At 40.6% G+C, this 23,226-nt stretch overlaps 1 protein-coding gene across 1 annotated transcript in view; it reads left to right on the top strand.

Annotated features, from left to right (window-relative positions):
• The window catches only part of LOC134224922 (uncharacterized), a 356,688-nt gene that overhangs the window by 270,401 nt on the left and 63,061 nt on the right, over positions 1-23,226 (top strand). Inside the window, exon 4 of the mRNA XM_062704579.1 lies at positions 9,803-9,915. Within this exon, the coding sequence (XP_062560563.1) occupies positions 9,803-9,915 (113 nt within the window). The remainder of the gene's footprint in view (positions 1-9,802; positions 9,916-23,226) is intronic.

The raw sequence follows: 23,226 nt of genomic DNA, 5'->3' as shown, positions 1-23,226 counted from the left end.
AAAGAAGCACCTTCTCTATGGTTTGCCGACATCCAGAAACAGCAGAGGCAGTGGCAGCCCCCGAACGGAATATAGATGTTTGGAGCGGTCGAAAAGCTAATAAATTCAGTTTGTTATTTTCACAATTAGAATTGTTCCGGTAATAATTGAATCTCATTTCTAGAAGGTCAGATGATATAATCATCATATACATTCTCTCAATTCGTTAGTGTCGAATCTATGAAGTCAGTAACAATGTCAGTGCTAATGCTAGGATCTAGAAAATTTCAAACTAGTACTACCGAAGCATGATCAGTTTCAAAATCCTTTTAGCGATGCTTCGAATCAATTACAAATCCAAACAGAATATTATCTTGAGCCATATCAAAAAACAAACAACTTTGTCGATTACAAAATTAGCACATCAAACACATCAACCTCGATTACCATATTCTCTACAGCTATTGCCACAGATAGTTCCCATGGATGCAAACGTATTTTCGATTCTTCAGTGCAGCCAGGGCGAATTTTCCTCCTATTCAAATCCCTTTCGGGATCATCTCCACCTATTGGGGTGGTTATTGGAACATTTCGCCTTCATAGCAAAGCACAACCCCCTCCACCCTTTGCATTCATCGTGTCGTGTGTCTAGATTTCCATGTGTGTATTACACCTGCCATCCTTATTCCCACCGTGAGACCATCTATTTCGCATGCTTTTAAGATTGGGATAGCGCAAAAGCTCTCCATTTCATTTCGCAAACAAAATTGTTCGCAGCAAAGCGAAGGATTACTGAGAACGCTGTGTTGGCAAAGTGAGTGAATGTAGTGTGCTGCTGAGCAGTCAGCCAGAAACTCATTCACGAAGGCAGAGCCATGAGGGGAGGAAACTTCCTGTAGGTTGAAATGAGTTGGTGCACGCTTTTCAAATGGCCGGAAAACATAGACGGAATGCACACCACAACAACAACTTCATGACGACGATGGACGATCCCAGGAAACGCCGTCAGAAAGGAATCTCTCACGGCTGCACACTTTTGATTCCACCTTCAACTGTATCTGCATCAACCGGTTGGTTGCTCGGAGACTGAATGAAAATGATGAAAGTAAACATGAATGTGAAAAGGAAAGGTCAGATATTGTTTCAATGAATATTCATGACAGGGGTGAAAATTATTCATACACATTGTTTGATGTGTAGAACCAGCCAACGACGCCAACGGCTGCATATCGCTCTTGAAGTGCATTGCAAAATCATCACCTATATGGCCGCAGAAGGCTCGTCACTTTTGGAACTGCACTGCTTCTTACACAATGCACTGCGCGCCGGCACCTTCAAACAAGACCTAGGTCCGAGTTCTTGAGTTCCGTTTGGGAGGGAAGCAGAAAAGCTTTTCCGGTAAATGTATCCAAGTGGAAATATAGACTATACAATTATACGATTCAGAGACTATTTCTGAAATACTTAACAACGGGTGGTTCAAATTAGAATATTTAGTTTAAGAAGTGGCGCTCTTGCAGGAGATTTTATGAGTTCGATAATATAACTTGGATTATTAGTAGAAAAGTAATGTGTAAAATGATCAAATGGAATTTTCGGGCTTTTTATAATTTCATTATTTCCAGACCACAAATCAAATTACCATGTTTGAAGACTCATTTAGTACATTTGCACAATATGTGAAAGATTTTGCTCGAAAAATGTATTGGAGGGTAACCACTTCGTTCGGTAGAATTTAAAACCCACGACCCCGGAATGCTAGACAGGTGCTTTCCCTACTATAAAGCTACGAAGGCCCTCCATCGTCATCCACAGCCGAACGGGTACTGATGAGCCCGAATTCCTATCACCAGGCACACAGCCGAACTCCCTTAATTCATTCTCCGAACTAACCTGTCTATCATACTGGGATCGTGGGTTCAAACCTCAGTGGTTACTCACCAATACTATTTTCGAAATAAATCTTTCACATGTAGTGCAATTGCATAAATCGAGTTTTCATACTTGATTCTTGATACTTGATGGGCTACAGCTCTTCGATGAACCTACGCCGAATGGAGTATCCTTCTCCACTGGACTCGATCCTGGGCCAATCGCTTCCAGTCGCCCTGAACATTGAGCGCCCTCAGGTGACGAACAGTCTTCAACTGCAAAAAGCCATCGTGTACGCGGCCTTCCACGAAGCCTGCGGCCTCTTCCGGGTTCTCTACTAAATATCATCTTCGCTTGACGTTCTTCCGACATACGAACAACGTGACCAGCCCACCGTAGTCTGCCGTGTTGTATAAGCTTAATAATATCCAGCCCTTTATACACCTGGTACAATTCATGATTCATGCGACGCCGCCAGATACCGTTCTCCTGCTTACCACCCAGTATTGTCCGCAGCACCTTACGCTCAAACATTCCGAAAGCTCTCCGATCAGCCTCCTTTAACGTCCATGTCTCATGGCCGTTTAAAGCCACCGGAAGAATCAGAGTAGTATACAGCGCGAGTTTTGTTTTCGTTTGCAGACTACGGGACTTAAGCTGATTACGAAGTCCGTAATAAGCCCTATTTGCAGCTGCAATACGCCTTTTCACCTCGCGGGTAACATCATTATCGCACGTCACTAATGTTCCAAGATACACAAATTCTTCCACCACTTCAAATTTTTCACCATCCAGCACCATTTCGCTACCACCACCACTAATGAACCCACGTTGATTGCCAGCGACCATGTACTTCGTTTTGCTGGTATTGATCGTGAGTCCAATCCTCGCTGTCTCCCTCTTAAAAGGCACAAAAGCCTCTTCCACGGCACGGCGATCAATTCCGATAATATCGATATCGTCCGCAAATCCCAGGAGCATATGCGATTTTGTGATAATGGTACCGCTTCTTTGCACACCAGCTCTCCTAATTGCTCCCTCGAGCGCTATATTGAACAGTAGATTCGAGAGTGCATCACCCTGCTTTATTCCATCTAAGGTAACAAATGACGTCGATATTTCATCCGCAACCCTTACACTTGATTTCGATCCGTCCAACGTTATACGAATCAGCCGTATTAGTTTCGCCGGAAAACCATGTTCAAGCATAATTTGCCATAATTCATTCCGTTTCACTGAATCGTACGCCGCCTTGAAATCAATAAACAGATGATGTGTCTGCAAGTTGTACTCCCGGAATTTATCACGGATTTGTCTCAGGGTAAACATTTGATCCGTCGTTGATCGGCCCTCACGGAAACCTGCTTTGTATTCACCGACGAAGGACTCTTCAAGCGGTCTCAATCTGTTGAACAGAATACGGGACATAATTTTGTATGCCGAATTAAGGAGGGTTATTCCTCGGTAATTGGCGCACTCCTGTCTGTGCCCTTTCTTAAATAGAGGGCAAATGAAATGGCACCCATCCACCAGAAAATGGTCTATCTGGTTGCAAGTTTCTCCATTTGAGTGTCTCCAGGTGAGTTTTCGGATATTCTTTCGTGTAAAGTAGGTGCTACTGATGGCCATCGCTCTGGCAGCAGCGAAATTCACTAGCCGTAGGTCGTTGCCATTGGTAGCGGAGTGAAGGCTCTCCCTACAAATTATGGGACGGAAAAAGTCCTCTCTACCGACCTGAGCGTTAGCGTCTCCGATAACAATTTTCACGTAATGCTTTGGGCACTCTCCATAGGCTTTATCAAGACATTCATAGAACGTGTCCTTCACATCGTCGGATTCATCGTTTGTCGGTGCGTAAACGTTGATTAGGCTGTAATTGAAGAATTTGCCCCGTATCCTCAACACACAGATTCGTTCGCTAATGGGTTCCCACCGCCACGGTGCTCCCCTGACCGTTATTAACAAAAAAAAAATCTCCATCAAAACTAATACCCGGAGCTGAATTCTGGGGCTATACTGCATCTCTGGCCGAAATTTGAAAAAAAATCGTAGGGCCCGTTTTGGAGTTACGCCCTTTTTAAGACGTAACTGATATATATCAAAGAAATTCACAGGATTCTGTTTCAACACGATCTAAATTTTCTAAGTTGTATCCCCATCTAAAATGATTATCGTATATAAATAATCATCTGACTTTTCTCTGGATTATTAGTGTTTTTAGGAACATGTTGCATGGATTTTGGTTATAAATTAAAGCCACACTATCAAAAATTCAACCGAAACAAAATCGTGTGAAAAACAGAATTCTGTGTATAACATCTCATCAAATACATATTTCTCAACTTCCAAGGCATCGTCAGCGATAAAAAAAGATTTTTTTTGTTATAGCCATTAGAATTCTATACAAAATTGTTGACTATGACGATAAGTAATATGAGATTTGTCTAAGAACATTTAAAAATAAGATTAGCTTCATCTTTAAAGTCTACATTAAATTCTAGCCAACTACGTATGATTAACCCTTTTTATTTATATTTAAATTAAATGGACAATATCAAATGCACACATATCTTCTTTTCGCAATAAATTTCAGCTCGCAAGAGATGGGTTTTATACAACTTCGGCTATATGTCGATATATACTCTTTGTGCCATCCTTGCCCATGGCCGAATGTATTAAAAAATCCTTTTATACGAAACTTTGGGATATGATATTTGGAGGTCTTCGGAAAATCCTAACTTTCCCAGGAGACAACGAACTTATCAATTGCGACATAGAATCCAGGTGAAGGTTTATATGAGGAGTTGCAAACATTTTGAAAATGCTTCGAAACCTTTAAACAAAAACCACAGATGTCATTCACATAGGGTAATTGTACCTCTATTAATAACATGCTCCGAAAACGCCAACAATTTTAGATTTAGAGAAATGACATATTAAAAAAAAGTTTTAAGGTCCATTAAGGGCTACTTGTTTATATAAAAACACAATTGTACATAACATGTGACAAAAGCTATTCTATATAAAAGTTATTGATTTCAACTTGATACGTGTCATTTCCAATGCTCTCGTGTATGCTTACAGCTGAAAAAAATAACAAAAATGAGAGCAACGCAATTTGCCCTTCAATTCTATGTTTTTGATTGATATTGGTATGGGTACATGCATTCAAGGAGCAGTAACCCATCTGTTCTTTACTAAAGCTTCATCCACACATACGTCAACAAACTTTCTCAAGTCCGCATTATTTTACAAAATGTGCGCAGCATCGAGAAGATCGTGGTATGCTCAGTGAAGCCGTTTTTATGCTTAAGATAGCTTTGAGGTATCAGACATAACCCTACACCTTAAACCCATAAATCTGCCCAGTTCGTTTTAACACTGCTTTTATGTAACGTTAACGAACAAAGAGTGTTTACGTGGAAGAGGAGGACACTTCATCAATATAGAATCACTGTCCTTGTCGGGAATTAGATGTATTTTTCGCAGCATGCCCGACTTTTTCAATTTTTATTACAACGCCGCTCCCAAGTTTTCATCGGCTTCGCAATTAGTCATTATTCCTATTATCAGGTTTATAATCTTAAGGTCACCTGCAATAATGTACTCGAAATGGTTCAATTTGACAAACTGTTCCATATAAATACGGTTCGAATTTTCCAGGTAATAAGTGTGGATACAAAGACAGCACTTGTAGCCGATTGTCGCCAGGTTTTGAAATTTTTGTTTGTTCCAGATACCATTTTCAATAAACACATTTTCGTCAAGGATATGTCTACTGGTATACTGGAATCAAAGCTGGTACATCATTGTAGTATGCAACTGGTATATCAGCAAACTACACCCGATTCTGTTTTTACACGGCCGTGTAAAAAAAATCCCATACAAAATTTTTACAGGGGGGTCCCGTAGCGTAGTTGGCTACACGTTCGCGGGTTCGATTGGTTCGATTCCCAGCCCCTCCACCAAAACCCTCGTCAGTTGCCGGATGCGCAGCCTTATGCGGTGGCGTATTGGGGTGCACGCCTCACCGTCACGGCTGCCTGATGACGACTGACAACTTGTTCTTCTCGGAGGCATTCCTCCAACGTTACCCGGATAAATGGCAACCGGACAATGCAACGATCATTGGATACACGACATGGACGAAACGAACACAATGGACTCACGACGAGATGGACCAGCAAAGACAACAACAATGAATAATGGAAAAATCTAAAAATAGATTCTGTGTGGATTCTGGCTGCAGAATACCACAGTAGATATCGGCACAGTAGCGGTTAAGTAACACAGAGTGCCTATCAAATAAATAATGGAATAAAAAAAAAATTTTTTTTACAGAGTTGCTCCATTTTGCATGATTCGTCGAGAAATCATAAAACTTTTTTTACATGGATTTTCAAATTTTAAACTGAAAACTTTTTTTACGCGAAACGCATCCTCCGTGTAAAAAAAGAATCGAGTGTACTTTTATTGCTGACGACTCAATGGAAGTTGAGAAATATGCATAAAGACGAGATATTATATTGATTTTCTTCGATATCTTACAGTTACGTCTTAAAAAGGGCGTAACTCCACAACGGGCCCTACGATTTTTTTCAAATTTCGTCCAGAGATGCAGTATAGCCCCAGAATTCAGCTCCGGGTATTAGTTTTGATGGAGATTTTTTTGTTAATAACGCTCAGGGGAGCACCGTGACCGCATCACTCGCCTCATCTGCTTGCCCATCACTACGAAACCAACTCCATGCTGTGCTGTGATAGATGTTATACTTGAATACAGTGTTGGTCGTGGGGTCCACGGCTCGGAATTCACGCTCTCCGGATCTGGGCCATCGGACTTCTTGAATAGCGGCCACGTTCACTCCAACCTTCTGCAGTTCACGAGCCAGAAGGCTCACTCGTCCAGGTTCATTTAGGGTCCTGACATTCCAGGTACCGAGTTTCCAATCATAGTCCTTATCAATAATGCTATCGATCATTTAGTAATCTGCGTTCGATCATTTAGTAGTTTGTCAATAACTCATTCCAGAGGCTAAATTTCAAAATATGTTGTATGGTGGACTTTTAGTGCGAAGGTTTTTCTACAACTCTCCTGAACAGGTCGATGTTCGAATTCCACTGCTAAAGGAGTTACGGTGCTAGTTGCTATACTACTAAATGATAACAAAATATGCAATCATTTAGTCTAAGTTACTGCTAATAGCGCTATAGCTCCGTTATTAATGAAATTCAAACAACGAACTGTTAGGCAGAGTTGTAGATAAACCTTTGCACTAGAAGTCCACCATACAACACATTTTGAAATTTAGCCTCTGGAATGAGTTATTGACAAACTACTAAATGATCGAAGGCAGATTACTAAATGATCGATAACATCCTTGGTCCTTATTTCGTTGCCGGGTCGGTTGCCAAAAATAACGTTCTCTTTTTCTTCTATCTCCATTTTTCGTGGTATTTGAGAGGCTTCAGTAAGCTACCTTACCGGGGTCGCGTTACCTACATCGCGCTGCTGGGGCTGCCACCTTAGGTATAGCTGACGGGATACAGCATTTCGTTGATCAGCCGCTGGGTACCAGACAGACGCTGTTTGAGCTGCACCTCCTGGTGAACAGAAGGACAACAGTGCCCAGTCTGCACTACCAGCTAAGTACACAACCCTTAACTGGCGGTCTTTTGTCATCGGACGACCCGAGGAAGCTCCTTCCTTGATGTCAACCCACCATTTTGCAGTTTTCCCAAAGATATGATTTCAAAAATCTGCATGAATGCCGCTCAAAGGGCACTTGCGCTAGTCCTAGTATTGGACTAGCGCAAGTGCCCTTGGCGAGATAGGAAGTTTGTGCCCCCTGTAGAATCAATCATTATGAAAAACATTGACGACATGGAACTATACGATTCGTATAATACGAATACTTGTAGATAAACATTATTTATTTATTTATTTCGTCAAACATAATGTAGACTACATTAAAAAACTTAAATATAACTATGTTCTATTGTAACTAATGTTCCTAAAATATTTTCTTAGGCTCATACGAGGCATGGCTAAATCAATTGCTTCACAATACTGATTGTAAACAGACATCATTTGATTCATTGGACTAAATTTTGCATAATTTATGGGTCAATGGGTCACTGTTACGGTAAAACTGATTTCAGTAATTATTGAATCTTTCTATTTCTCCGTTATAATAACGCATCTTCTTACTGTCATTCCCGGAAGATTGCAACCACTAAAAGCATTTCCTGTCATTGTTTACTTTTCGTTCTTTGCCAAATCCAAACCAACCTTTTGACGTGCTAATGAAATAGGTCTCAAAATATTGCTTGTAAAAGTTTTTTTCAATCAAATTTCTACGGTACGTAATCATTAAAAACGGATAAACGTAATGAAATGAAACGTAATAAAAAATTGACGGAAGAACTGTTTTTTCTTTAGATTTAATTCGTTCAATTTGAGTCCGAATTTTCAATCCATCGGGGAACATAGAAACACGTGTTGCGGGGCAAATTGATTCAACAATGTGAAACATCAACTTCGCAATTAAGAGTAATATTTCATTAGAATTCGACATGGACCGTAAATACATCCGAAAACATAAATATATGAAAAAAAACTTACATTTCTAAAAATGGGACGATCCGCTCCATTTTCCCCCTACGTAAACCGATGTCAGTTAATAAAGCTTGAGACCTTACGCCAACGTCGCGTCGGTCTTTCCTCCAAAGGATGTTTGCCCTCGATACTATTGGCAACCGGGTAGACTGCCAAGATATTCTACGTCAGACGAACTTCTATGTTCCAGCACGTCGTTCCCGCCAACGTATCCTATTTTATACTAATCGGCATCGCACTATGTTTTGACAAAACCACCCGTTGGGAAAATGCTTTATTATGCTCAACGATGTACCCACGTTTGATTTCAGTATCAGTAGAACTAGAAACCGTTTTAAAAATAGCATAAGCCAATTACAATAGTTATAAGAATATCATCAGTCTGTGCAGCTTAAGTTCGTAACCTCCCTCTTTCACTTCCTCAGCTCTCTCTTCTTTCCATCAGAAATGTTATTTTCTAGAATATAACAAGATTATATTTATTTCGCGGAATTAACGTTTTCAAAAGTTAAGTCTGCCTTCTTTTGATCATTATTCTGTCACCTATCTTTTGCCCCACTCATCAAATGGTGAAGTATCAATAATGAAACACAATGACCCTGTTGACCAACTGGTATTATCATTTTCCGATTGTAACAGAAACTGCGAATCAAACTGGCAATTCCGAACAAGGCCGGTACATTCAGCTAGTATCGTACATATAATGTTTAGGATTCCCTTTCGCGATCTTTGAGCAAGATCTTGACTTATTCTGTTTAAGTTGAACCTAGATTTCACATAACTTCTCTATGTATGTCTCAATTCTTTGTAATCCTGAAAATATGCTCAAACGATGTTTTATTTTGATGCATGTCAGCCTCGACAGTAACTGACACAAAACCACACTCCCCCACCAGTGTGCATTGAACAAATAATTATTTGCTACTATTTCTCGTTTCGTATGACGTTTCGATAACAACCGTTCCTCGTAGCGGAATGTTGGACTGACTGTTACTATTTTCCAACATTATATCATCATCAGCGACATCATCACAGCGGTGTTGTGTTTATACCCTGACAATGCCAATGACAACGATAATGATAATTTGCTGTTTGTCGATCCGCATCGGATGCGCCTCCATAGCACAAACGCTCGCTGGCGTCAGATGTGGTGGCTTGTAATTATAATTAATCTATTGAAATATGCGATGGGGATGGATAATAGATATGTGTTGCCACTAATTGGATTTCCCATTATTGTCGCATATTCACCATGCCCATTGTTCAAATTATCTTACCAAAGTTTGTTTGTACAATCCACTAACAGTGCATCATATGATTATCTCTTTTCAGATATCGCATCAAATGAACCAAGTGTGTAGTTCGATACTGAACTCTACCTTCCAGAAGCTCCAGACACAGATGATGAATCGTTTTCAGATCGTGAAAGCGAAAATGCCACGAAGGTAAATTTAATAAGAACTAAATTTCATCTAGATTCGATTTTATCTTGAAGTGCATTGTTTTTCAAATATTCTTTTGGTATAATTTTACACTGGTGTTAGATAAAATGCTTGTGTTTTTCAAAAACTTCGCTCTTCGAATAAGGTTACATTAGTTTTAAGCAAAAATCGATGCTTTAATATGAGTATCATTGAAAAATCTGATTCAATGAAATAGCTTGCCAAACAGAAACAATCTTTGAGTAAAGCAATCTATCGACTCATGAATATTATCTTAGAAACCAAATCGAGAATCACTTAGATCCAAACGCCAAACAACATCCATCCGCCGAAAATCCCAAACCAACCCGTGCGCTTTAAACCGGACACCGATAAATACAGGGATTTCCGGCTCTGCTGCTTCGTTCCCATTCTTTCGACGTGAGATGGATCAACCGAGCGTTGTCCGTCTCGGCAGTCGAGTCCGGGGCTCAACCGGTAGGGAAGTTCCTTCCTACTAAAATACAATCAATTTAGGAAATGAATTCAAAGTCTCGCTTGTGTGCACTTGGTCTATATCTCGCACCAATGTCCAATAGTCTTCACTATATTCCCTGATTCTCGTCCTAGCATCGGGAAGCACACCCGTTGAAAGAACAAGCCGGGCAAAGGGAAGAATTCCACTTTACCAATAACTTGACGATGATTTGTGCTCGACTATAGATGGATGGAGGATGGACGAACGGATGATGCTGGGTGAATGCTTTTCCTGAAAAGGAAATTGGAAATTCGAGGCAGTTGAGAAATCTCACATATCAACAATCGTCCTGCCGCACAGTCCGTCCATGTCCATGTAAATGTGAATGTTATGTGACTATAACTTTCGCAGATAGTGAAATGTCCATTTCAGCGTTGGACATTTGACGAGGGACAAATAGTCAACTCAAGCGATCGATGATGGCGCAGCAGGGTGTTTGTACTCTGGTCCAACTGGAAGCCCCCATATACCCGGATCCGTGTCGGTGGCTGACGACAAAACAAACAAACAGCATCGAAGTACAAGAACCGAGTGCCGAAAAGAGGAACGTCGAGCCTCTTTGTTGATTTACTTAAAGTTGAAAGTGTTTTGGAAGCTCTTTCATAGTACGCTTGTTTTGTTGGATTGTTTGTTGATATTTTACATATCCGCCTTGCACAACAGTGTGAGTTTGTTATCAGCAAATCTAGCGGAGAGCAAATCGGATTTTCATGTTGTCTGATCAATGCGAAACAAGTGCGAGGTCGACTAGCTGCCTACTAAGTATCGAAGCAAGTTTTACTAAAGTTGATATTTCTGTCCCTGTCAGGGAGTCTCACACTTGAAGGATAGAGTCTCACTTTTGAAGGATTTTTGTGAGCTCTGTGTGACATCAGATTAGAAAGCGCATATCTTTTCATCACTTTAACACACCTAACGTCACGACGCTTATTTATATTCATCCAGCGCCTCTCGAAAGGGTCAGTTATTTATATTCCCGGAATGTATTAAGCTTTTGTTCGTCTATGATTTTTTTTCCAAGTTCGTTTATTTGGTAGGCTCAGACGTGTAGAACACTTCACGGAGCCACGGTTCATTGTGTTATGTACATTGTACAATCTATATCATTTTATTATTAAGTTAGTAAGATAGGGACATAAGCTAACGTACTCGTGGTGACTTGAGGATAGATTTACAATATTTATCTTTCTGTCTGTGCTCGAAACAACTTACGTTGTCAAATTTGTGCGATAAGAATATGGAAAAGGTGCAGTTTAAAAATGGGTAGGATTTTCAGATATAAATAAATAAGCATAAAAAATCACTGTTTTTGCAAAAAAAAAACAAAAAACCCTTTTTAACAAAAACCCCTTTCCGTGAGATACCGGCCCACCTTCAATCAATCTTATGTAACGTTCTGAAAAATGAATAAATTATCTTTGAAAGATAGAGATGAACCAGTCAAGGGCCGAAAATCTCTTGAACGAAGATAAAAAAATTGAAACACCTAAAAAAATCCAAAATTGTCCAAACAATAGAAAAGTTATGTAAGTAAAAAGTTAAATGACCCCATAGCACAGACAACGTAAGTTTTTGATAAAAGTACAAGTAGCGCTTATCTTCAAGACTTTTCAAGCGAATTTTCACCAAGGGGACAGATCTCGGTGAGTTTTACCAAATTACCCAAAATTAGGAGAATCGGTTGGAAGCTAAAAAAAATGACAATATTGACCTTCGAGCACAGTCAAAAAGTTAAGGAAGGGACAGAGTTTAGGATAGAGGTGTGCGCCGGTCCATAAATAGTCGGCGGCGGCGTTTGTCAAAATTTTGGTCGGCGGCGGCGGCGTTTTCAGCGTCACGCCGAAAGGCATTTTAGCCGGCGGCGGCGGCGTGAATCGGCGTGGCAATTTTTTTGAATTCCGCTGGAAGAAACTAATGAACTTCCCCAGTTTTTTGTCCAAAAACTCATTTGGTAATTATTTTTGGATTTTCCACGAGCACTACTTTGAAGTTTCGAGAATTCGTTGGAATTTTCAAGAGAAGCTCTATGGAATTCACAAGAAAAATTGTTTGAAATTTACATGAGAAGCTGATAATAATTTTTACGACAAATTGTTACAAATTTCTACAGGAAAATGTTTGGAATATTTATGGAAAATTCCTGGGGAGTTTCTGTTGAATATTCTTCGAAGATTACACTCAAAATACTTCGGAATATCCGAATATTTACGAGAAATTTTCTGGAATTTCTAAAAAATTTAATAGTTTCCGTGGCAAATTGTTCAAAATGTGAATTTCAATAAAAACATTTTTTTTTGGATTTCAAAGAAATTGTTCGGAATTTCCAAATGAAATTCATTGGAATTTGCACGGATTTTTTAATGGAAAATTCTACGAAATTCCCACGGCGAGTTTTCCGGAATTTCTACGTATTTTTTTAATTTTCACGGAAAACTTTTCGGCATACTTAGGAAAAATTATTCGGAATTTTAAAGAATTTATTTGGATTTCTAAGTGAAATTTTGTTGCTGCTAATGAAAAAATCTTCGAAAATTCCATCAGAAATTATTAAAAAAGAGAAGGCTCCTTTGGCCGAAAATCATTCTGCAGAAAACTATTTGGCCGAATAACACGTTAAGCCGAAAGTCATGTATTATTTGTTCAGACTAAGGCCGAAGTGGCTTGGTATATAAGAGTCTTCTCCATTCGACTCGGTCCATGGCTACACGTCGCCAACCACGCAGTCTACGTAGGGTCCGCAAGTCATCTTCCACCTGATCGATCCACCTTGCCCGCTGCGCACCTCGCCTTCTTGTGCCCGTCGGATCGTTGTCGAGAACCATTTTCACCGGGTTACTGTCCGATATTCTGGCTACGTGCCCGGCCCACCGCAGTCGTCCGATTTTTCGATGCAACTCGTGGTTCATTCGCCTCCTCCACGTACCGTCCGCCATCTGCACCCCATCATAGATGGTACGCAGCACTTTCCTTTCGAAAACTCCAAGTGCGCGTTGGTCCTCCACGAGCATTGTCCTGGTCTCGTGTTCGAAGGGCTACCGGTCTAATTAGCGTTTTGTAGATAGTAAGTTTGGTACGGCGGCAAGCTCTATTCGATCGGAGCGTCTTGCGGAGTCAAAGTACGTACGATTTCAGCCACTATGCGTCTCGAATTTCTCTGTTGGTGTCATTTTCGGCAGTCACCAGTGAGCCCAAGTACACAAATTCTTCTACCACCTCGATTTCGTCACCACCGATGCAAACTCTCGAACCTCTTCCTATCATGTACTTCGTCTTCAACGTGTTGATGACTAGTCCGATCCCCTTGGCTTTCCCCTTTAGTCTGATGTAGGCTTCCTCCATCTTCTCAAAGTTACGTGCCATAATATCTATGTCGTCAACGAAGCCAAATAGCTGGATGGACTTTTTGAAATTGTACCACTCGTGTTAATCCCTGCTCTTCGTATTACCCCTTCCAAAGCGATGTTGAATAGCAGACACGAAAGACCACCTTGCCGTAACCCTCTGCGGGTTTCGAAGGTACTCGAGAATGTCCCTGAAACTCGAACTACGCACATCACCCGATCCATCGTCGCTTTGATCAACCGTGTCAGTTTATCCGGAAAACCGTGTTCGATGCATTAGCTGCCATAGCTGGTCCCGATCGGTTGTATCATATGCGGCTTTGAAGTCGATGAATAGATGATGTGTGGGCACGTTGTATTCGCGGCATTTCTGCGAGTACTTGGCGAATGGCTACACCTGGTCCGTGGTGGAACGTTCGCCCATAAAACCCGCCTGGTACTGCCCCACGAACTCCCTTGCAGTTGGTGCTAGTCGACGGTATAAAATTTGGGAGAGTTCGCGGCGTTCAGCAATGTGATTGCGCGGTAGTTGTTACAATCCAGCTTATCGGCCTTTTTTGTAGATGAGACACACGACACCTTCCATTCACTCCTGCGGCAAACTTCCTCCTCCCAAATCTTGGTAATGACCCAGTGCAGCGCTCTAGCCAGTGCCTCACCACCGCGTTTAAAAAGCTTTCCTGGTAGAAAGTCATCTAGTATTGCATTTGGCTGAAATTAACGTTTGGGCGAAATAGTTATTCATCGGAAACGGTTTGTCCAAAAATTGCATTTGGCCAAAGTAACATACTGATAATTTGGCCGAAAAGCCGTTTACTCTAACATATCGTTTGGCCGAATCATCAGGACAAATATGCCGTTTAGCCTAAATGGTCGTTTGAAAGAAAGGATCATTTGGCAGAAAATATAAAGGCTTCTGCCAAACGGCCCTTGCGGCCAAAGCACCATTTCGGCAAATGTTATTTTCGGTTAAATGTCAATTTGGTCAAACGACATTTTCGGTTAAATGACCAGATCGACCGTATTATAAGACTCCCTGAACCAATGGCCTCAGAGTCGGCACGCTCACCTCAAGCTATTCGCGGGCAGGGAACTCTCGCAATCAAAATGTAGGGAAAACCACACAGAGCTTCACTTTGCGACACTTTATTGACCTTTGTACTTTCTTCAGCCTAGCTAACCTGTCTTCCTTGGGGCCCCTCTTCCTGGCAGCAATCCACCACTCCACTTCTTCTTTTTTCGACTCCGGTCCTTCCTCGTCCTCTACCTTCTTTGCAAGCGCAGTCACGTCGGCGTGGGCGGCTCTATTCCAACTCGCTACGGTATCTAGGCTTCCTGTACCCTTGGGCGGCCTACGTGGCGGTGGCGGTGGACTCTTCTCCACGCGACTTCCTACTCCCTCTCAAAATATCTTCTTCGATCACCTACGCGTTGGTAACCGGTTACTCTGCTCACTGCGGAACCGGTAGTAATGTCGAGGTGGCTTGGGGATACTCCTCGCTTTTCATTGTGGTCCAAAACGATCAATAAAATGGCCGAACGGCTATCGGCGGAACAATGCCGAATCAGGCCGACAATGGAACCTTTGGGTACGATGGCGGTTCTCGATAGGGTTTTTAACCATAAAAACGGCAGTCTTCTGGGAAGGAGAAAATGCTGGGATCAGCTTCTGTCTCCGAAAGCAGCCACTTCAAGTTACCTGACGTCCTCTACGCACGATCTTCTTCCACAAACTCGCTCACTTCAGTTTTTTCTAACTCGGCAACTTTCGCTTACTTTCAAACTTTCATCCGTTCACTTCGAAATGCGTTGGATGAGTGACCGGTTTTGGGCTTGTTTCCCGCATCCTAGGGTCATGACCTCCTTTTTCAGGTCAGTCACCTCGCATCATTGCATCAATCCGATTACGCCACCCCTTTCTAGGGTGGTGGAGGTTAATCACGCCCTGCTCTACGGCAGTCGCTAAAGTACATGGAAAACTTACGCATAAAGACGAGTTTTACCTCCAATTCACAAACAATTCACGCATAACACTAAAATTCCACGAATTTCTAGGCAACACTCATCATAACCAACACTTACAGTATGTAAATTTCGGCAGTATATCAATTTCGGCTAAATGACATTTTCGGCTATCTGGGTATTGGCCCAATGGTTTGTTTAGCCGAATAACATATTCGGCCAAACACTTTTCGATATTTTGGCCTTCAGCTTTCCCGTCGTTTGGCCGAAAGTTACACGGCGAAAAGCCATTTATTCGAAATCCACTTGGCCGAATAACGCATAAAGCTGAAAGTCATCTGGCCATTTGGCCGAATTGAATGTTTATCCGAAACGATTATTAGGCCGAAAATAGTTTTACCGAAAATGTCATGTGACTGAAAACGACCAACAGCCAAAAGTGATATTCGGCCAAACTGGTGACCTTTTTTGTTAGAGTGTTTTGCTCTGACAGGACATTTGACTGAAAATGCCGTTTGTTCGAAAAAGTCGTTTAACCGAATATATCATATGGCCCAAAATGCCATTTGATAGAAATGGTCTTTTAGCAGAAAGAGTCATTTGGGCCGATTTTTTGTAACTACTTTGGCCAAACAGAATTTTCTGCCAAATTACCTTTTGGCTAAACGATATTTTTTGCAGAATATAAATTCAGCCAAACGAAACTTTCGGCCAAAAGGCCCTTTCTGCCAAACGACCATTTCGGCCAGCCATTTTTCAGCCAATGGAACTGTTTGACCAAATGAAATTTTCGGCCTAGTGGCCTTCAGCCAAATGGCTTTCTGCCAAACCACGCTTATTCGTTCAAAAATTCTATTTAGAAATTCTTTGGATTTCAACGGGAGATCCTTCAGAATTTCCACTCAATTTTTTTCTTAATTTTAACGAAGAGCTTTACGAAATTTCAACGGGAAATTGTATGGTACATATTTTCAAGAAAAAAACTCATTCAAATTTGAATCGGCGTGGAAAATCATAGACCAGCGGCGTAGCGAATTTTAAACGGCGGCGCGTCGATGCAAAAATGATGGTGGCGGCGGCGGCGTGCCAAAAACTGGATTCGTAATCAGGGAATTTTAGCTGCTTATCCGGGCATTAGACGAAGTGGCGGGTCGTTATGGTCGAGGAGGTATCTATGGTTTTTTGGTAATATCTTTTATTTGAAAGCATTCATAACACAAAGTTTCATGGATTATTCCTTTTCAAGGTTTGTAGGTCATTCAAGGACTCCTTGAAAAATAGACCTTGTTACTTCTGGCAAAATAGCCTCATTCTGGTCCATAGAAGTACGTTGGGTGGTTTATAGTCATGTTCAAGGCTTGTAGGTCATCCATAAACTCCTTGGAATATAGACCTACGGATCAACAAGCGTAACGATGAACTTTTCATTTGTAACTTCTAGCAGAGTAGCCTCATTCTGATCCATAAAAACACGTCGGGTGGTTTATCATATTTTCAAGGTTTGTAGGTCATCCAAGAACTTCTTGAAGAATAGACATACGGATCAACCAGGAATATCCACATTGTCCATAGAAACACTGGGTTGTTTATTATCATTTACAAGGATTGTAGTTCATCCAGGAACTTCTTGGATAATACTTCCACGGCTCAACTGAATGACTTTTCATGTATGATTTCTAGCAGACTAGCCCCATTCTGGTCTTTGATAAAACATTAGTTACTTTATAATCATTTTTAACGTGTATAAGTCATACAAGAACTCTTTGAAAATTTGATTTTTTCGTTTGTGACCTCTAGCGGAATAGCTGCATTCTGGTGCACAGAACACGCTGGTTGGTTTATCATCTCTTTTAATATCCGTGAGTCATCCAAGAACTCTGTGGAATAAAGACCAACGGCTCAATTAGCGTAAATATGGACTTCTCATGTGGTCGGGGTTCAGCCAAACCGCACCAAGCGGCTTTTCGACTGACTTGTGATATTTTGTTCGTACAAGGACAACGGAAATAGTTTCATATCAATTTAAGCATACATTTGCAGTAAGATATCCTCAGTTATGGGGTTGAGGAATATTCGATGCGATTTACGATCAATTAAATCTGTTAAACGAAAGTTTGAGCAGAAAAATCGGTAATTTTTCGATGGCGCTTGGTGTGATTTGGCTTAACTCCGACCATGTGTGACCAGCGAAATAGCCCCATTCTGATCCATAGAACACGCTGGGTGGTTTATTATTATGTTCAATGTTTGTAGTACAGACCTACGGATTCAATGATGAACTTAAAAAAAATCAATAAAGAAATTAAAAAAAAAACCTACGGATCCACCAGCGTAACAATAGACTTTTCATGTGTGAATTCTTCTAGCCCTATTCCGAACCATAGAACACGCTGGGGTGTTTATCATCATTTACAAGGTTTGTTGGTCATCCAAGAGCTTCTAGCATAGACCTACGGATCAACATGCATCAGCATAACAATGGACTTTTCATGTGTGACTTCTAGCACAGTAGCCCCATTCTGGTCCATAAGAGCACGCTGGGTGGTTTATAATAATGTTCAATTTTTGTAGGTCATCAAAAAATTCCTTGGAGTACAGACCTACGGATCAACCAGCGTAACGATGGACTTCTCATTAGTGACTTCTGTCGAAATAGCTTCGTTCTGGTCCAAAGAAGCACGTTTGGTGGTTAATAATTATTTTCAAGGTTTGTAGGTCATCCAAAAACTCCTTCGAGTTTAGACCTACGGATCAACCAGCGTAACTATGGACTTTTTAGGTGTAACTTCTAGCGGAGTAGCCCCATTCTGATCTATAAAAAAAGGCCAGGTGGTTTATTATATTTTCAGGGCTGTTACAACAGTCGCGGATTTCGTCATACTCGCGTTTTTCGCGAATTTCGCGGATTTGCTTTTCCAAAAATCGCTGTTGCTTTGAACGCAAAAATCGCTGTTCCTTTGAGCTTGAGCTTGAGGTTGATTGACTGCTCGTAGTTGCTACTCCATTATGACCAGATCAGCTGTTCTTGCACAGAGAACCAACAGATGTTTTGCTTGGGACTAGCACTTATCTTCAATGTACAAGTACTGGTGATCTCATTTGTTAGGTCATACTGGCGCCTGCCACGTCAGAATGCAAATCAATGTAGGAAATGATGATGTAATCACTCGCCCACTGCAAGCCGAATATACCTCTGCACTTGCCACGAGATCATACTGAACTTATTGGAATTTTTGGGTTAGGTTCGAGAGGCAGAAGTTCGTCTTGGTTAACGAGCTGCCAATGTAATAGATAGTAGAAAGCAACAGATGGAATTTCTAATTGGATGTAGGAAACAGGCTCTATGGTTCATTTCCAATTCTAGCAGATTACTGTTAGAATACTCAGAGTTGAAGGTATAGGAATAGTAATGGAAACGGTATGAAAGTCCATTTCCAGTTCTAGCTAGCAATCGCTAGCAATGAGAAATAAAGAGAAAAATACAAAGTAGGAGAATGGAACGGACCTGGGATTGATCCCACGATCTCCTGCGTATGAGGCAGAAGCAGTAGCCATATGACTACCAAGCCCGCTATGCAAAATCGCTGTTCCTTTGAACGAAAATCGCGGATTTATATTTAACCTCTCTCGGTAATCGCGGTTTTCTAGATTTCTAAAATTGTTTGAATAAATTCAAAATGATGATGTAGAAGTTTATAAGGGTCAGCAATACTTTGGGATCTGACACGTTATATGCGAATAACGTTTCAATTATTGTATGGATGTTAAACACTCAATTCGGTTGAGAGATAGAGATATTCTCGTTCTTTATCTCTCCCACCATCTTTTGTACTGTCAATTATTCTTATTCTTAATTGCCTGTCAATTATTCTTAATTGCTTGGCTAGCTATTTATTCCAAGCGGGGCTGCCATTTCTTGATCCAAAATTTCTCGTTTCTTCAATTGGTTATACGTTTCCTCATGCCTGCTCAGTCGTTTAAGAAATTGAGACTCCCTGAGAAATCACTGTTGTTGGTATATCCGACGAAACATAAATGGGTGGTCGATAGACGATCCAATTTCTCCTATTGGGTAGGGGCCCATCGTAACTTGTGACAGAAAACAGATGTGGTCATTTTGACATTTGCCATACGTGCGCTACGTAAGAACGATCTTGTTGTGTCCATTTCCGAAGCATATTCAAGTCTATGTTTCGTTTTACAGAAAAAACATTTTTTTGTCAAGTGAAAACTCACTCCAAAGTTTTTATTTGTCATTTGCTTAGTGCCGAATCAAAACGATCGAAATGGTGAGTGCATTACGTATTTACAAAACAAATTTACTCTATTTTGTGATTCAAAATTGAGCCACTGTAGCCGTCACAATTTAACTAGGGGGAAAGACGGCTTTGGCAGGTTTTGTTCTATTATTGTTAGAAGGATTTTTGTCGACCAAATTTTATGAAATTTTGCCACAATATACTTTGATATGCAAAGAATGTCAAAAAAGGTCAAATTTGAGCATAATCAGTCATAAAAAATCCCCTGACAATAATAGAACACAACCTACCATCAACTATTCTATTATTTTAATTTTTCAAAAGCGTTACTTATTGCGGTTGTCCGCACCCCGGTGATTATCAAAGGAAATCATCGGTTTATTGCCTAATTTCAGGCTATAAGCCAAGTTTTTACCAAAACTAACAGTTTTTGAAATCTTTATAAAATGTGTATAATGTACTTAAATGTAATAAATTTCATTGCTATTGACACAATAAATCTTGATCTTTCCAGCCATAACGCCCCCACTTCATAGTTTTTCATTTTGAGTGGGTTTTTTTAGGGTGCCGACAACCGACCACCTTTTTCGTAATGGCATAAAATCAACGCCTAAGGTCACTCTTTACGGAATCCAAGTTTCAAAGTGCTCGCGTTTTCGAGAGCATACTACTCTATAAGGAAGCAACGCACAACTGTCATTTTTATTTTTTCACGCATGCACACAAATTACAGTTGTGTGCCGCCTCCGTATCGAGTGGTGTGCCTCCGAAAACGCGAGCACTTTGAAACTTGGATTCCGGAAGGAGTGACCTTAACAATATTAGTAATAAAACTTTTCCAATAGATGAAATAAAACAAATATCTCCACTAGTTATTAGCTTATGCCTATATGTTTCCATTGGAATGCAAATATCACCACATTGTGCAATTGGACGAAACTTATGGACCAAAAACAAAAAGGGTGCCGACAACCGACCACCTTCTCCTACTTGTTTATTCATAAGGGATCATATCAGAATCACACAACTTAAGAGGAGGGGCAAAAGAAGCCACCCTAAGATCTTACTCAGGGACCTTCCCCAAGCAAGGTTACAGATCACAAGGCAACAGTTACGAATTGAAACGAATAATAAATTTAAAAAAATACATATAACTTGATACTAAACTCATTAAAATTGGATAAACTTTTTTTTTAAACTGGTCATAACAGAAACATGATTTTTTGGAACCTTGCGCTTGTTGAAATAATGCAGTGTTGAAGAACCGGAAAGGTACATATTGGGGTACCCGGGCAGCCCACGAAACAGGCCCCCATTTTTCAGAAATCAGATGAAATTGGCAATATCGTTTGCAACTGCGTGTCTTTATGCTGGGCCTGGGAATTTGGTATTTGGGACACTGGCAGAAGTAAAGTTCTGCCGTATTAGGAACATCGTAGACTTCACAAAGTATTTGGAAGCAACCATGCATTTAGGTAGGTCTGTCCAGGCTGCGGAGGTGCCTTTTACTTTCTGAGTTGCGTCTTGGTGGATGTTCTTCAACTGCGGTACCAGTCTTCCCATCATACCTTTTTTTATCCCGGTTTTGTTATCCCACAGAGGGAATGTTTAGCATCGCTGATCTTGATATGCAGTTCTCGTAAGACGACCTGCGGTTGTATTGCCAGGTTTTCTTGTCAGGTCGATTGTTGGCAAGGATGTTCTTTTGGTTTCTAAAAAATCAACAAATTTCAAATTCTAGTTATTATTCACCGGATAAATGCATTGCCCAATATAAACAATGTTATAAATCCTGTCATACCATTCAATAGCTTAACCTGGGGTTCATGTACCCCTAGGGGTACCTTCGCTGGCCTCAGGGGGTACCTCGAGCAAAAGTGCGTAATGGCGGATGTATTACAATTTAAAAAAATCATTGATAAAGTTTTAATTTTTTTTTAAACTTTGTATTGTACATAAAGGGGCCCTCCTAAGCCGTGCGGTAAGACGCGCGGTTACAAAGCAAGACCATGCTGAGGGTGGCTGGGTTCGATTCCCGGTGCCGGTCTAGACAATTTTCGGATTGGAAATTGTCTCGACTTCCCTGGGCATAAAAGTATCATCGTGTTAGCCTCATGATATACGAATGCAAAAATGGTAACTTGGCTTAGAAACCTCGCAGTTAATAATTGTGGAAGTGCTTAATGCGTTGCGTTGCGTTGCGTTGCGTGGTAACGGAGTATTTCGTAGATTGCATACTGATAGCTGTCATGTATATTCTTTAACTTTCTTACCCCAATTGCTTATGGATTACTATTTGGGATATAATAGCAACCCAATTGGAGGTCCAAAATGATAAAGCATGAAAGCTACCATTGCCAGCCACGCCCATCTTCTCCGTTACTAGGGAAAGGAAGGAAATGATGATATGACATCTACTTAACGAGAGGCCAGCGACTCACCGACGCCCTCATAGATGTCAAGGAGTTGGATGGTTGGTAGGGAATATAGTTTAGGAATATCATCATAAGCAAATGATATAAGTTTGGTACAAACGTTGGGAGTGACAATGCTAAGAAATTTACGTCCTCCGTTCTCCATAGTGTTGCTTCTTCTTGGGGTGGGACAAGGTATTAGATTTGACCTGGCTAATTAGCCTAGGTTTAAGCGCCAATACTCGCTCTCTGAAACGAGAAAGAAAAAAAATTGCCCCATCCACCTCCCAATACATGTCAATAGTCACTTCCCTTATTGGTTACAGAAGAAACTTTGGCAAAGATAAAAATCATAATTTTGTCAACAAAAAATACAGATACAATTTTAACATGATTTTTAGCTGTACCACCAACATGCAGTAGCGATGATTTTTTCCTAATGGATATGCATGGTACTCTACGAGATGGACAAACACATGCTTTCCATAAACAAAATTGCCAAATAATGTAAAATTGTCTTATATGTAACTTCTAGCTGCTATAAAAACCCTTTAGTAACAAATTGATTTGCAATGGAACTATGATAATGTTTAAATATCCACCAAAAACTAATAATACATACTAAAAGATCAAAACATGATAATATCAAATTTTGAGATGAAAAAACATGAAAGTATGAAGGAAAATATGCATTTATTATGGGCGTTCAACAACAGGCAAAAATTTCAGCGATTGGCATTTTCCACTAATATAGTTTAAATTATAGAGCATGTACGCCCCAAACTACCACCAGTTGCGTCTTCGGAAATAACATCGCCACT

Source organism: Armigeres subalbatus, chromosome 3 (assembly GCF_024139115.2).
Source record: "Armigeres subalbatus isolate Guangzhou_Male chromosome 3, GZ_Asu_2, whole genome shotgun sequence".
Taxonomy (NCBI): Eukaryota; Metazoa; Arthropoda; class Insecta; order Diptera; family Culicidae; genus Armigeres; species Armigeres subalbatus.
This window is presented reverse-complemented; position numbering and strand designations above follow the sequence as displayed.